General features: G+C 45.2%; 2 protein-coding genes across 6 annotated transcripts in view; one reads left to right on the top strand and one right to left on the bottom strand.

Annotated features, from left to right (window-relative positions):
• The window catches only part of CD40LG (CD40 ligand), a 40332-nt gene that overhangs the window by 4177 nt on the left and 22569 nt on the right, over positions 1 to 13586 (bottom strand). Inside the window, exons 2-4 of the mRNA XM_035112714.3 lie at positions 12249 to 12398; positions 7164 to 7197; positions 5812 to 5868 (exon numbers count right to left, since the gene is read on the bottom strand). Coding sequence (XP_034968605.3) covers positions 5812 to 5868; positions 7164 to 7197; positions 12249 to 12398 — 241 coding nt within the window. The remainder of the gene's footprint in view (positions 1 to 5811; positions 5869 to 7163; positions 7198 to 12248; positions 12399 to 13586) is intronic.
• The window catches only part of ARHGEF6 (Rac/Cdc42 guanine nucleotide exchange factor 6), a 143213-nt gene that overhangs the window by 113318 nt on the left and 16309 nt on the right, over positions 1 to 13586 (top strand). The window lies entirely within an intron of this gene.

The raw sequence follows: 13586 nt of genomic DNA, 5'->3' as shown, positions 1-13586 counted from the left end.
GCTCTGCTCTTGGTCGCCTTCCCATTGAGTTCAACCTGTCGTCTTTGCCCCAGACAACATCTGGTGACGCCGGACGTGATGCGATTCACCCCATGCTCATAAGAGACTGGACAAGTCTAGGTACCTCAGCACAGCGCGCTCCCTGTGAGTATGGGTTCATTAGAAGCAGTTCAAAGGAGAGGCCACTCAGAAGAACTGCAGAAGGTTTGTAAACTTTCGGTCAGGCAGGTTCTAGCATAGGAGCGCTAGGGAAATTATCAGAGGATATCAGAAGTTTATGCCCTGGTACCTAGAGGCGGGTTCTCTAAATATGGGAGAGAATCGGGACAAAATGTCCACGCTTCGGGTACTCATAGTGACTGTGGCAAAGACGCAGGGAAGCAATAGAAAAGGTGGAGATTTCATTAGGATCATCAGGATCAGGCATCAAGGAATCAAGTATCAAGGGACCATCTCCACCCGATATTCCTCAGCTCCAGGGGGAGGTTTTAATCCCCCCGACATCAGCCCCTAAGGCAACAAGGCTTCCGGAAGTGAATGCGCCTGTCGCTTCTTTACTGCCCCCCAACAAGGCGGTAGAAGAAGCTGTCAGATTAAGATTTATGAAAGGAACCTTGATCAGAGAGGGGTTGGAGGCAGAGTTGTTGCCGCTTTGCTGCCTCCTCCTCTTCCTCCTCTTTTCCCTCCTCCTCAGACCTGCACTCCTCAGAGCGGCCAGAGGGAGTGCTGCCGGCTCCGGATCGCAGCAGCTCCTCTGCCCGACAAAGCGCGCACACCCCATGCCCAGCTGTTTCCGAGCGGGGCAAATTCAGGCCAGCTGTGCCAAGCGCGCAATGCCAGCAAGCGCCGCTGAGCGCCGGCTCTTGGGCGCTTGTGCTGGACGTGGCATCAGGCAGGGGCAGGCGCTGCAGCTGCTGCTTCTGCTGCTTCTCCTGCTCCTCCTGGCAACCCCACTCCCGTCAGGGATCGTGGCCGCTACCTTCACGTTCTGGGAATCTGACTTGCAGCGGGAGGGTGTCTCTCACTGCCACCTATTCCCCAGAGCCTTTTACCAGCTCATTGTTAAGTACTCAATGCAGAATTGCATTTCTCCCTCATTCAGGGCTTTTAGCAAACACAGAGCTGGGAACTTGCAAGCTCCGGCTGGAGCTAAGCTCTGGGTTGGCTTCAGGAGTCTGGAGTCAGGAGTCAGGAGGATTTTAGCAACATCCTCTCAGAAATATTCTGTGCGTCACTGAATTTCCTTGATTTTGCCAACACTGTCATTCCAACAGCATTCCATTAAGCTTTTGGGATTGGCAAACGTTACAGACCGCCATTTCCTAAGATATGCCAGCATTTCATGGCACAGGTTTTAAAAGGGTTTTCACTGGGAGAAAACTTAGCCTAAAAACTGCGCTAGCTTTTGGAATTTTCTAGTTCTGGAGTCTAGACTTTTCTCTTCAGTTTGTCAGCATTTTTCTTCATTTTCTTCTAGTAACACTGTATCTTATGAAAGGCAACATTATCTGTTCCTGGTTAGTTACTAGTTTGTGAAACTGAGATTCACACACTCACCTCATATATTTGTAAGGTGCTCACATTACTCCAAGTCTGGAAACAGGTCCAAGTCTTGCTGTGTGCATTTTTATAAAGGTTTCATCTTGCTAACTGATATATTTCTGGCCAAGCACAGCTTCATAGAGCAAGGCTGGGTCACTAGATGCTTATTTTCTATGTTGACTGCTATCCCATCTTGATAGCATTAATTTCTTCCTTATTTTCTGGAAGTATATGGATGCAGCTTAACCAAACAGCTTGTAACGTAGTTCTTAGCATTTTTCTTCATTTTTGCATTCTTCGCACACTTTACTTCAAATGTATCCTCCTAATATTTTGGGCCTTCAGGAAGGCGGGAGATTTCTGTTTCAATTTCTCTTTTGTGTAATTTATTGGGATCCTTTCTACGATAGTGTTTAGGTTTTACCTTTCTCTTAAATGTCAGATTTTTGGATTAAATAATAGATTTTTCTGTAATCTTTTAAGCCTTTTTGTCAGAATAAATAACCCTATACTCATTGATAGGCTTAGATTTAGTGTGTTGCTATTTCTTACTTCAGTTTGCATTGTCTTCCCTTTAGCACTTCTTCCTAGGGTTGACTTTCTTGGCTACACATTAGTTTAGAATCATAGAATCATAGAATCATAGAATCATAGAGTTGGAAGAGACCACAAGGGCCATCCAGTCCAACCCCCTGCCAAGCAGGAAACACCATCAAAGCATTCCTGACAGATGGCTGTCAAGCCTCTGCTTAAAGACCTCCAAAGAAGGAGACTCCACCACACTCCTTGGCAGCAAATTCCACTGCCGAACAGCTCTTACTGTCAGGAAGTTCTTCCTAATGTTTAGGTGGAATTTTCTTTCTTGTAGTTTGAATCCGTTGCTCCGTGTCCGCTTCTCTGGAGCAGCAGAAAACAACCTTTCTCCCTCCTTTATATGACATCCTTTTATATATTTGAACATGGTTATCATATCACCCCTTAACCTTCTCTTCTCCAGGCTAAACATACCCAGCTCCCTAAGCCGTTCCTCATAAGGCATCGTTTCCAGGCCTTTGACCATTTTGGTTGCCCTCTTCTGGACACGTTCCAGCTTATCAGTATCCTTCTTGAACTGTGGTGCCCAGAACTGGACACAATACTCCAGGTGAGGTCTGACCAGAGCAGAATACAGTGGTACTATTACTTCCCTTGATCTAGATGCTATACTCCTATTGATGCAGCCCAGAATTGCATTGGCTTTTTTAGCTGCTGCATCACACTGCTGACTCATGTCAAGTTTGTGGTCAACCAAAACTCCTAGATCCTTTTCACATGTACTGCTCTCAAGCCAGGTGTCTCCCATCCTGTATCTGTGCCTTTCATTTTTTTGCCCAAGTGTAGCACTTTACATTTCTCCTTGTTAAAATTCATCTTGTTTGCTTTGGCCCAGTTGTCTAATCTGTTAAGGTCATTCTGAAGTGTGATCCTGTCCTCTGGGGTGTTAGCCACCCCTCCCAACTTGGTGTCATCTGCAAACTTGCTCAGGATTCCCTCAAGCCCATCATCCAAGTCATTGATAAAGATGTTGAACAAGACTGGGCCCAAGACAGAACCCTGTGGCACCCCACTAGTCACTACTCTCCAGGATGAGGAGGAGCCATTGATGAGCACCCTTTGGGTTCGGTCAGTAATCCAGCTACAAATCCACTGAATGGTAGCATTGTCTAGCCCACATTTTACCAGCTTCTTTACAAGAATATCATGGGGCACCTTGTCAAAGGCCTTGCTGAAATCAAGATAGGCTACATCCACAGCGTTCCCTTCATCTACCAGGCTTGTAATTCTGTCAAAAAATGAGATCAGATTAGTCTGACATGACTTATTTTTCAGGAACCCATGCTGACTTTTAGTGATCACAGAGTTTCTTTCTAGGTGCTCACAGACTGTTTGCTTAATGATCTGCTCTAGAATCTTTCCTGGTATTGATGTCAGGCTGACTGGGCGGTAATTGTTTGGGTCCTCTCTTTTCCCCTTTTTGAAAATAGGGACAACATTTGCCCTCCTCCAGTCTGCTGGAACTTCGCCTGTTCTCCAGGAATTTTCAAAGATTATTGCCAGTGGTTCTGAAATCACCTCTGCCAGTTCTTTTAATACTCTTGGATGTAGTTCATCTGGCCCTGGAGACTTGAATACATCTAAACTAGCCAAGTATTCTTGTACTACCTCCTTACTTATTCTGGGCTGTGTTTCCCCTGCTGAATCATCTGCTCCATATTCTTCAGGTCGGGCGTTGTTTTCTTTCTTGGAGAAGACTGAGGCAAAGAAGGCATTGAGGAGTTCTGCCCTTTCTCTGTCCCCTGTTTGCATTTCACCATCTTCTCCTCTGAGTGACCCCACTGTTTCCTTGTTTTTCCTTTTGCTACGGACATACCCATAAAAGCCCTTTTTGTTGCTTTTAACCTCTCTGGCGAGCCTGAGTTCATTCTGTGCTTTAGCTTTTCTGACTTTGTCTCTACACGTGCTGGCTATATGTTTGAATTCCTCTCTGGAGATTTCCCCCCTTTTCCATTTTTTGTACATATCCCTTTTAAATCTTAACTCAGTCAAAAGTTCTTTAGATAGCCAGCCTGGCTTCTTTAGGCACCTTCCATGTTTCCGTCTCATTGGTATTGCCTGAAGTTGTGCTTTTAATATCTCCCTTTTAACAAACTCCCAACCATCATGAACTCCCTTCCCTTTTAGTATTACTGTCCATGGGATTTCACCCAGCGTTTCCCTAAGTTTTCTGAAGTCGGCTTTCTTAAAGTCTAGAATTTGGACCTTAGTATGCTTGGTTGCTCCTTTCCGCTGGATAATAAACTCCAGAAGAGCATGGTCACTCCCACCTAATGATCCTGCCACTTCTACCCCACTAACCAAGTCATCACTATTGGTTAGGACCAGATCTAAAATGGCTGATCCTCTTGTTGCTTCTCCCACTTTCTGGACAATGAAGTTGTCTGCAAGGCCAGTGAGGAATCTGTTCGACCTTATGCTCTTGGCTGAGTTTGACATCCAACAAATATCAGGATAGTTGAAATCCCCCATTACTACTATCTCACTTCCTTTGGAATGCTTGGCCATCTGTTCCAGGAAGGCATCATCTGTGTCCTCAGTTTGGCTTGGGGATCTATAGTAAACTCCCACAATGAGATCACTGTTGTTTTTCTCTCCCTTAATTTTGACCCAGATACTCTCAATTTGGCTTTGAAGTTTTAAATCCTGGATCTCTTCACAGGTATACATATCCCTAACATATAAAGCTACTCCTCCTCCTTTCCTGTTTGGTCTATTTCTCTTAAATAGATTGTATCCCTCTATTACTACATTCCAGTCATGAGACTCATCCCACCAGGTTTCAGTGATGCCTATTATGTCATATTTAGTTTGCTGTACCAAGAGCTCAAGTTCATCTTGTTTATTTCCCATGCTCTGTGCATTAGTATACAGACATTGAAGACCGTTGATCATTCCCCCATGTCTCTTATTTAAGGATATTTTCGTCCCACCACTAGGTCTGCATGCTGCTTGCTCCATTTGGTCCTTGACATTTGGATGATCATCTTCAGCATTTGATAGACTCCTACCTTCAGGACCACTGTCTCCCTCCCCCACATATTTTTTTATTCCTTTTCAAATGCATAGGTTACCTTATATCTATTCAATTATTAATAGGTTTAGATTTTGTTATTATTTCTCACAACAGAGTATTCCTGCAAGTATCATATTTTTCAGTACATCTGGTGTCAAATATTGTAACTGACTGATTTTCTAGGTTTTGTATATTTTATTCCTCATTCAAAGGTGTGAGCATGGGAGTCTTAACTCTGCTCTCTAGTTACTTTTGATTGCTCTTTACAGGATTTGTTCTTTTCAGATTACCCAAGTGCTCTGACTCGAATTTATTTTTCTACAGGAATTCCACTAACATTGTAACTTTCCCCATTGAGTTCAACCTGCCTCGAGTCGTGCCGTCTTTGCCCCAGACAACACAGCTTCATTGGATGCCCACGAATTCTCGATAATTAAATGGGGCTAATTTCAAGAGTTCAGTGGGTAGAACCTGACCCAAATTCCTCATGAAATATTTCCCTCTGTATTCAATGCTGAATGCATATTCAATTTCTCACATGAACAGAAAGAAAAGGAGAGGAAAGTGTTGATCACTTTGCTCTTTCCGTCCCTCAAAAACCACACACTCTCCTCCACGTGGGTATGAGTGATAGACTATCACAAATTCTCAGTCCTCACCTCTCTTACTGCTCTTCCAGCCAGCCAGGTGGATGCTCGCAGCTTGCCTTTTGTCACCTGGAAGAGAAACAGCCTCCATATGACTTTGCCCATGTTCATCCCATCTCAGGGCCATCATGCATGCAGGAATATGCCCTATACTGAGTCAGGCCATTGGTCTATCCAGCTGAGCACTATCTATTATACTGACAGGCAGTTGCTCTCCCAAGATTTCAGACTGGTTCCCCTCCAGCCCTACCTGGAGATGCCCTTGGACATTCTGCATGCAAAGCTCTAATGCTGAGCTATGACCCCCCCCCTCATTGAATTATGGAATTGAAGGTACAACCTAGGGGGTGGACAAACCGATCAGTCTGGTTCCTGTCAGTTTCTGATGTTTCCAGTATTAAATTGAGTCCCTCACGTTAGCTCAATAAAGCAAATGCTACAACTCAGTTGATTAGGGCATGGTGCTGATAACATCAAGGTTGCAGGTTCGATCCCCAAAGGGGACAGCTGCATTTTCCTGCATTGCAGGGGGTTGCACAAGATGATCCTGAGGGTTCCTTCCAACTCTGTGATTCTATGAATACCACCAGTCTCCTGCAGAGGAGTGGAGTGTGTGCAACACTGGTGTCAGAGAAGTACCCCATTTTAGTAAGCATAGGAAGCTCTCTTTTCCTGAACCAGACAATTAGTTCCTTTAGCTTAGTACTGTCAACATTGGATAGCAGTTGGCTCTCTAGAGCTTTTTGGAGAGGGGGAGTTCCCCGCCGCACCTGTAGATGCCGGGGATTGAACCTGGGAGCTTCTGTGTGTGAAGCCCCAGCTCTGCCACTGAGCTACAACCCAGCAAGGATTGCACAAATAAGACAAAGTGGCCAAGTTTTCAGAAGACCAGCTTAGGTACGATGACTCCACCCAGATTGTGCAGAACGGATCACATGCACACGAACGGATCACATTCTTTGGGGGGAAGCCACAGGGCAGTCTCGAGCAGGTCGCGCGCCCTGGCACTGAGGGGCGGAGATCGCTCCGGCGCACCCGCCCTTGCAGGGTGCAGCATGGTTTTCGCGCAGCTTTGCCGCGCGGCGCCCGACCTACCACCGCGCGGCGCCCGGCCCTGGCACACCGCGCCACCGGGAGTCTACCTAGAGCCAGCCCTGGGAAGCCATGTGGTTTAAATGTAGCCCACCCAAACCTGAGCAACTTATACTCAACCCTCCTCCTTCAACTTGCTGCTTTCTGGAGGGGAAAAAAGTATGATTTGCCCCCAAATTACATCACCACTGTTTTGGCGCTGGAGTTTTAAAAGTGTCATCTCCACCCCAGCCCTGGTGCTTTAGATCTCCCCCCCCCTTTTTTTGACATACCTGTTCTCTTGGCTAGGAGGCTTTCTTGTGGAATCTAGAACAATTTGAAGAGGCAGGAGATAATATTAAAAGCATGGCAACATCTGTGTGATACAATACATGCCTCTCCAGTTGTCAAAACCCAGGAGCAGCCAGCCAGCATTGCATCTTTGTGGCAAGCCCATTGTTACGTTCCTCGCCCTCTCACCCAGAATACATTCCAAATAGGTAATTGTTTTTTCATCAGCAGAGATGCAAAAAGGAGCTATCATGTATCTAGACCAGCCTTCACTAACCAGCCGTGGCTGTTTTGGCTGGGGCTGATGGAAGCTGTAGTTGAAAACATTTGGAAAATATCAGGAGAGTGAAGGCTGTTCTAGATACTTTCATGTATCCCCTGCCTTCTTAAATACAGCTGCTTCCTCTCTGCCCTCTTGCTGAAAAGTTTGATTCACACATTGGGCATCTTTCACTTTGCCACAGCTTCCAACTTCTCCTCTGTGGTCCATCATCTCACCTTGGGCCCTTCATTTCTATGCAGCATCCCAAAGCTCTTATCACATGTTCCCCCTCCTTAAATTCTTACATGGCCTTCATTTTTCCCTCCTGGAACCAGGAAAGTTTCTTTTTTCCTTCCTTGTCTTTGTTAACCCCTTTGTTAAGGTGACATTCAGTCTGGCCACCTCCATTGCCCTCAGCTGCCGAAAAGATTCTGCTTTCCCTATTTCTAACTGGATGCATAAACCTTTGTGTGTGGCAGAGCTACTGCTTACGAATCAGATTTTCAAAGAGAAAGACAAAAGATCTTGCTTTTCTTGACTTTGCATGGTTAAAATGCTGGGAACAAGCACAGGAATGACTCATCAAGCTGAAGTAAAAATGAGGGTGCGAAAACGCAATGGGCATATTCTAAGAAGAAGCTGAAACACTGCGGGTTTCCTTGCTTGTTAAAACATATAAGAAGCTAATTTTAGAATTGTCAACTTTCTCTCTCTGACAGAGCTCCTGTGCATTTGCAGCTGCTGTCCATCTATATACGTGTGTAAGGAAGTCCCACTGAATTTAGCAGGGGCTTGATCCCAGGTACATGTGCATAGGAACAGACCCTGCATTTCTGTGCATCAGACTGCTGAGGAACCATTAGTTGATTATCATTTGCTAGGGTATTGCTAGGCATGTGCTTTAAATGTATGGCATATATGCAGTCAGTGAGGACCCCTATGAAGGGGAAGGGCAGGGCTGGGGGGCAGGCAATGGGTGTGGATAAGGCTAAAGGATTGAGCCTACCAGACCCAAAGCTTTGCATCGCCGCATTCAGCCTTGCTCAACTTTTTGGTCATAAGCAGAAAGCAAGAATAGGGAATCTTGGTCTCAGGAGCCACATGTGGCCCTCCAGGCTTCCCTGCCTGGCCCTCAGAATCCTCCCCAGGCCACATGTTCCACTGGTCCTGCTTCACAATCTGAGTGTTTTTGCCTAGCTGGTCTGTGTCCTTGAACTCTGATAATGCCTCTTGCTTGCCTGGACAGAGAATGTCTCTCTGTGAGTGTACATAGCAACTAACCTGCTGCTCAATAGCAAAATATGCATTCATTGCTCAGCTTACATTTGCCTTTAGGCTTGCCCATCACTGGCATGTGGCCCTCAAAAGGCTATCCAAAATGGAATGTGGCCCTCGGGCTGAAAGAGGTTCCCTAGCCCTGGTGAAGAAGAGCAACCAAAGATGCTAAAATTGCCGAATGGGTAGCCAGTTTAGTCTCTTGCAGAAAAAAAACCCAGGCTTGCAACACCTGACACATTTATTACAGCACATGCCTTCTTGGATTGCAACTAAAAAGGGGGAGGGGTAAAGGGACACAGGTGGCACTGTGGTCTAAAGGACTGAGCTTCTTGGGCTTGCTGATCGGAAAGTTGGTGGTTCGAATCCCTGTGATGGGGTGAGCTCCTGTTCCTCTGTCCCAGCTCCTGCCCACCTAGCAGTTCGAAAATACACAGTGAAAGTAGATAAATAGGTACCGCTCCGGTGAGAAGGTAAATGGCGTTTCCGTGCACTCTGGCTTCTGTCCCTTTGTGCCAGAAGCAGTTTAGTCATGCTGGCCACATGACCCAGAAAGCTGTCTGTGGACAAACACTGACTCCCTTGGCCTGAAACCGGAGATGAGTGCAGCACCCCATAATCACTTTTTACTGGACTTAACCATCCAGGGGTCTTTTACCTTTTTTAAAAAATGAGAAGTCACTAGCTTTCACAAATAAGGAGGGAGGATCAGTCTCATTTTGCAGAGCTTGCTGCTTATCAAAACTAACCAGACCAGTCCTGGACAGACTTTTACCCTGTGGAGGCTGATTCACTAGGGTGAATATTTATAAATATATATTAAAGATTTTCTTGATTTACAAAGATATATGCAATGTCTCTCGTAACATTTTTACAAATCAGTTTCATTTGTTGAGACATTGGGAGAAGAAAGGTGGAAAGAGGTAGATGGGGGGAGATGGGGGGGGTCAGGTAACGATATTTCTATTTTACTTAATATATGTAGGGTTTGTTGTCAGCGTTGCTTGTCCAGGTTCTCTGTTGTCGTTTGTGTTCCTTTGGTGGTGAGAGAGGTTGGGGTTGGACTAGGGTGTGGTTGTTCATTTGTGGTTGGCTGTGGTGGTCTTTGTTTTGTGTGTGAGTGGGGTGGGTGGGTGTTTTGGATCAGGTTAGCCATATTGATTTGTATGCTTTGGGTGGGTTTTTGTCATTGTCCTGTTGGACTGTGTATGTGATAAAGGGGAACCATACCGGGGTGAAGCCGTCTTCTTTTTTGGTCCCCATGTCAGTTTCAACTTATTGGTTAATTTTTCTAGTAAGGCTATTTCCCATACTATTTGGTACCATTGGTCCATGCTTACTCCTGACAGGTCTTTCCAGTGTCTGGTTATGGTGTTTCTGCCCGCTGTGAATAAGTGGGTTATGAGTTCTTTGTGGTGTAATTGGGCATTATTGTCTTGGAAGATGTTTAGTAAGGCCAATTCTGGGGTCATTTTTAATGTTTGCTTGGTTATTTTGCTTATTTCTCATTTGGTTGTTGTCCAGAATAGTTGGATTTTGGGGCACTCCCACCACATGTGGAAATATGTGCCTGTTAAGGTGGACCCTCTCCAGCATTTTGGTGAGGTTTCTGGGCGTATTAGTGCTAGTTTTCTTGGTGCTAGGTACCACCTGTAGGTTTTCAGAGTGAGTTATTTCCTTTTTATTGATATGGATTTAAAGGGGGGTTTAGGCCACATTTTGGTCCATGGAGTGGGGTTAATCTCGTAGCCTATGTCGTCTTCCCATTGTCTTTTGATTGTGTCTAGGGGATTCATGGGGTTTGGGAGTACCGGTAGTATTTTGTATATTGCAGATACCATCCCTTTGCCGTGTCCCTCTGTCGTTTGGAGGAGGTTTTCAAAGTTTGTCAGGGGCCTGGATGCTGCTGATTTTACTGCTGGATTGTTTAAGCGGGCATGTCATTGGTGTTGTGCTAACCAGGGTATTTGGATGTCTTCTAGTTTATCCTGCATTTCTTGTGTTGACAAAGGTTTGTTATTTTTATAAAAGTCTATTAGGCAATATAAGCCTTTGGTTTGCCAGGTTTTTGTCTGGAGGTTTTGTGCTGCATGGTAGAATAATGGGTGGTAAGCCAGGGGGATTAGTGGGGATGGGGTTGGGGAAAAGTTCCCTGTTTCTGTTTTCCATGCTTTGAACATGGTTTGTGTGTACCTATTAAGGGTTGTGGGAATTTCCCTTAGTTTTCTTAGGGACTCCCCCGCCCCCTCCTTTCCCCCATAGCTGCAACATTGGTGGAATGGGTGGGGGCCGGCGGCCTTTGCCCTTGTGTTCCCAGCGCATCTCCTGGAAGACAGGGTCACAGTTTTAAGGTGGGGAGGGGTGGAAATGGGAAAGGGGTAAGCACAGGCTTGGGCTTCAATTCCACACACAGACCAGATTTATCTTTCATGCACGCACCATGACGCACTGGGCTGCAGTCTTTCTCTCCCCCCTGCAACCCCAGAAAAAAACTGTAAATTGACAGGCGATGTATTTTTTACCTATTAATAGGAAATAATGGCTCTGTGGAAGCCACGCTTGGGTAGCATAACGCATTAGGATAACCCTCCTCCCCCCCCAATTTCCCCCCCACCACTAACCCATCTTCTGATAGTGGGTGGGGAGGGGCAATTAGCTTCTCTCTCTTTTTTGCTAAAAAATTAGAAATATATATCTTGCCAAACGCCTAGTGTATTCCAACGCCCTGTTTAAAAACTGAAACAAAACCCGAAATGGAAAAAAGTAAAACCGTTCTTGGTTTTACTTCTGATTTGATCCTGTTCCAACGATCTCCACAATCCTGGGAAATGTTAACGTGTTCTGGTCATCATTCCACATTTCCTTTGGAGAGACTTCCAGGTCTATCTTTCCCCAAAGTCACCTTCCCCTCCCCCCATCAGTTTTTATTTTCATAGGATTTGAATTGGACTTGCTCCTTTCTTGTCTCACTGGGGAGAGAGAGAGAAAGCCGGGGGGAGAGAGAGAGAGAAAGCCGGGCATCCCATTTTATATTGCAAGAGGACGGTGGCCATTTCGAACTGCAATTTCCTCCCAAAAAATGCTTTTTCAGGGCTGTGGATCTCACATAGCGTAAGATTACCAGATTTTTTTTTTCCAATGAATCCAGGGACACTTTTCAACTTCCTACTAAATAGATGGATTTTGTCAGGGGAGTGATTTGTAAATCTGGGGAATGTCCCCAGGAAGCGGGGACGTCTGGTAACCTTAACGTAACACCCCAAAACACACATTTTTAGTGGCTTTCTTCAAGGGGAAATTTCAGCATAAAATCACATGAGATCGTGGTGCCCAAAATGGCCACTATCCTTTCGTGAGAAAAAAATGGGAAGATGGCGCTCCAGTTTTTGCCTTCAATGTGTTGGAGGGTACACAACATTCTCCTTGCAGAACTCGGACAGGAAGAGACTGAGCTCTGCCTGCACCTGGGTCTGGTTCCACTTCTTATTGGCATTCCTGCCTTCTGCTCCACCAGTTCCAATAATCACCTCACCCCCAAGTCTGCGTCTACCTTGATCTTTTGATCCTGTAGTAGGTCCTGGAAGCTGCTCAATATCTTTGCGCAGTCCAGGAGGGTTGCATCACCATCTTGTGGCTTCCAACACTTCTGTAGTCTTCTGAGGAACACAAAATCTTCCCACAGGCTGATCTCATCTCCGACCTGGCAGATGGAATGATCACGAGAAGTCAGCTTGCCACCAGATAGCAGAACTAAGGACTCATTAGTTAGATGAGTTAATTGAAAACCCATTTCACAGTGTGCAATCCTACACATTTTATTTTATTTTAATTGGGATTTCTTACCCACCCTTTATCACAAGATCCCAAGGCAGGTTACAATAATAAAATACAAAATAATAAAAATTAAAATAGCTACAGTGATAAAAAAGAAGCAGCTTAAAAACAGTTCCCTAAATATAATAATCAAAACAATTCCATATATGAAGATAATCAGAGGCTCCAGCTTGCAAGGATTCATTGGGGGAGCCAACATCATGCACAACGTCAGGACATTGGGAGAAGCCAGCGGCAGAGCTGACCAGTGGGTCCTCTTCCTCCTGCCACCCTCACTGATGGGGGGCTGCTTTGACCCTCTTCCCCTCTGCAACAGCAGTAGCACCGGCAGGAGGAGACACCTCCTCTGCTCCCTGGTTTTAGGGGACATTGGGGGGCTCAGGCCCCCACAAAAATATTGGGGGCCCCAAAAGGGCTCGGCCCAGTGAGTTGGCACCCCTAAAGACAATACTTTAAAAATGCTTTAAAAATAATTCAACCTGTAAAACAGTTCCAGTAATAGAATTGCACCCAAATTAATTCAGCGTACTCCCAGCAAGTAAATCTGTATAGGATTGCTCTGCAAATTGACTAAAGAGGCATTCCCAGCCAGCTGAGCCATACAGTTTTCTAAATGTTAATGTGTCGTTTACATATAAATGCGTACAGAAAAATCAGGTGGCAGACAGCGTCTTGGAAGAGGCATCCTTTCCTCACTCTTACCCAAGAGAGAGTGTCTCTTCTAATAGTACCATCTTATTATACCTGACTGTTCAGAGGTGATTCCCACTGAGTCCAATGGGGCTTACTCCCAGGTATGATCAAGCATACAGAATAGGAGATGAAATACAAAAAAAGAGGCCTACAACTTATTCTTGTACGTAACATCAGCAGCAAGAATAGTGTACGCTAGAAATTGGAAACAAATTGATTCTAGGAAAAGAACAGTGATTATACAAACTGACAGAATATGCAGAATTAGCAAGCATGACTACTAAAATGAGAAATCAAAATGAAAAAGAGGTGATGAGTGAGTGTGGGACTTTGGGGAATAACTACAAAAACATGACATTAA

The sequence above is a fragment of the Zootoca vivipara genome, chromosome Z2 (genome assembly GCF_965207765.1).
Source record: "Zootoca vivipara chromosome Z2, rZooViv2.hap1.1, whole genome shotgun sequence".
In the NCBI taxonomy this organism is placed as follows: domain Eukaryota; kingdom Metazoa; phylum Chordata; class Lepidosauria; order Squamata; family Lacertidae; genus Zootoca; species Zootoca vivipara.
This window is presented reverse-complemented; position numbering and strand designations above follow the sequence as displayed.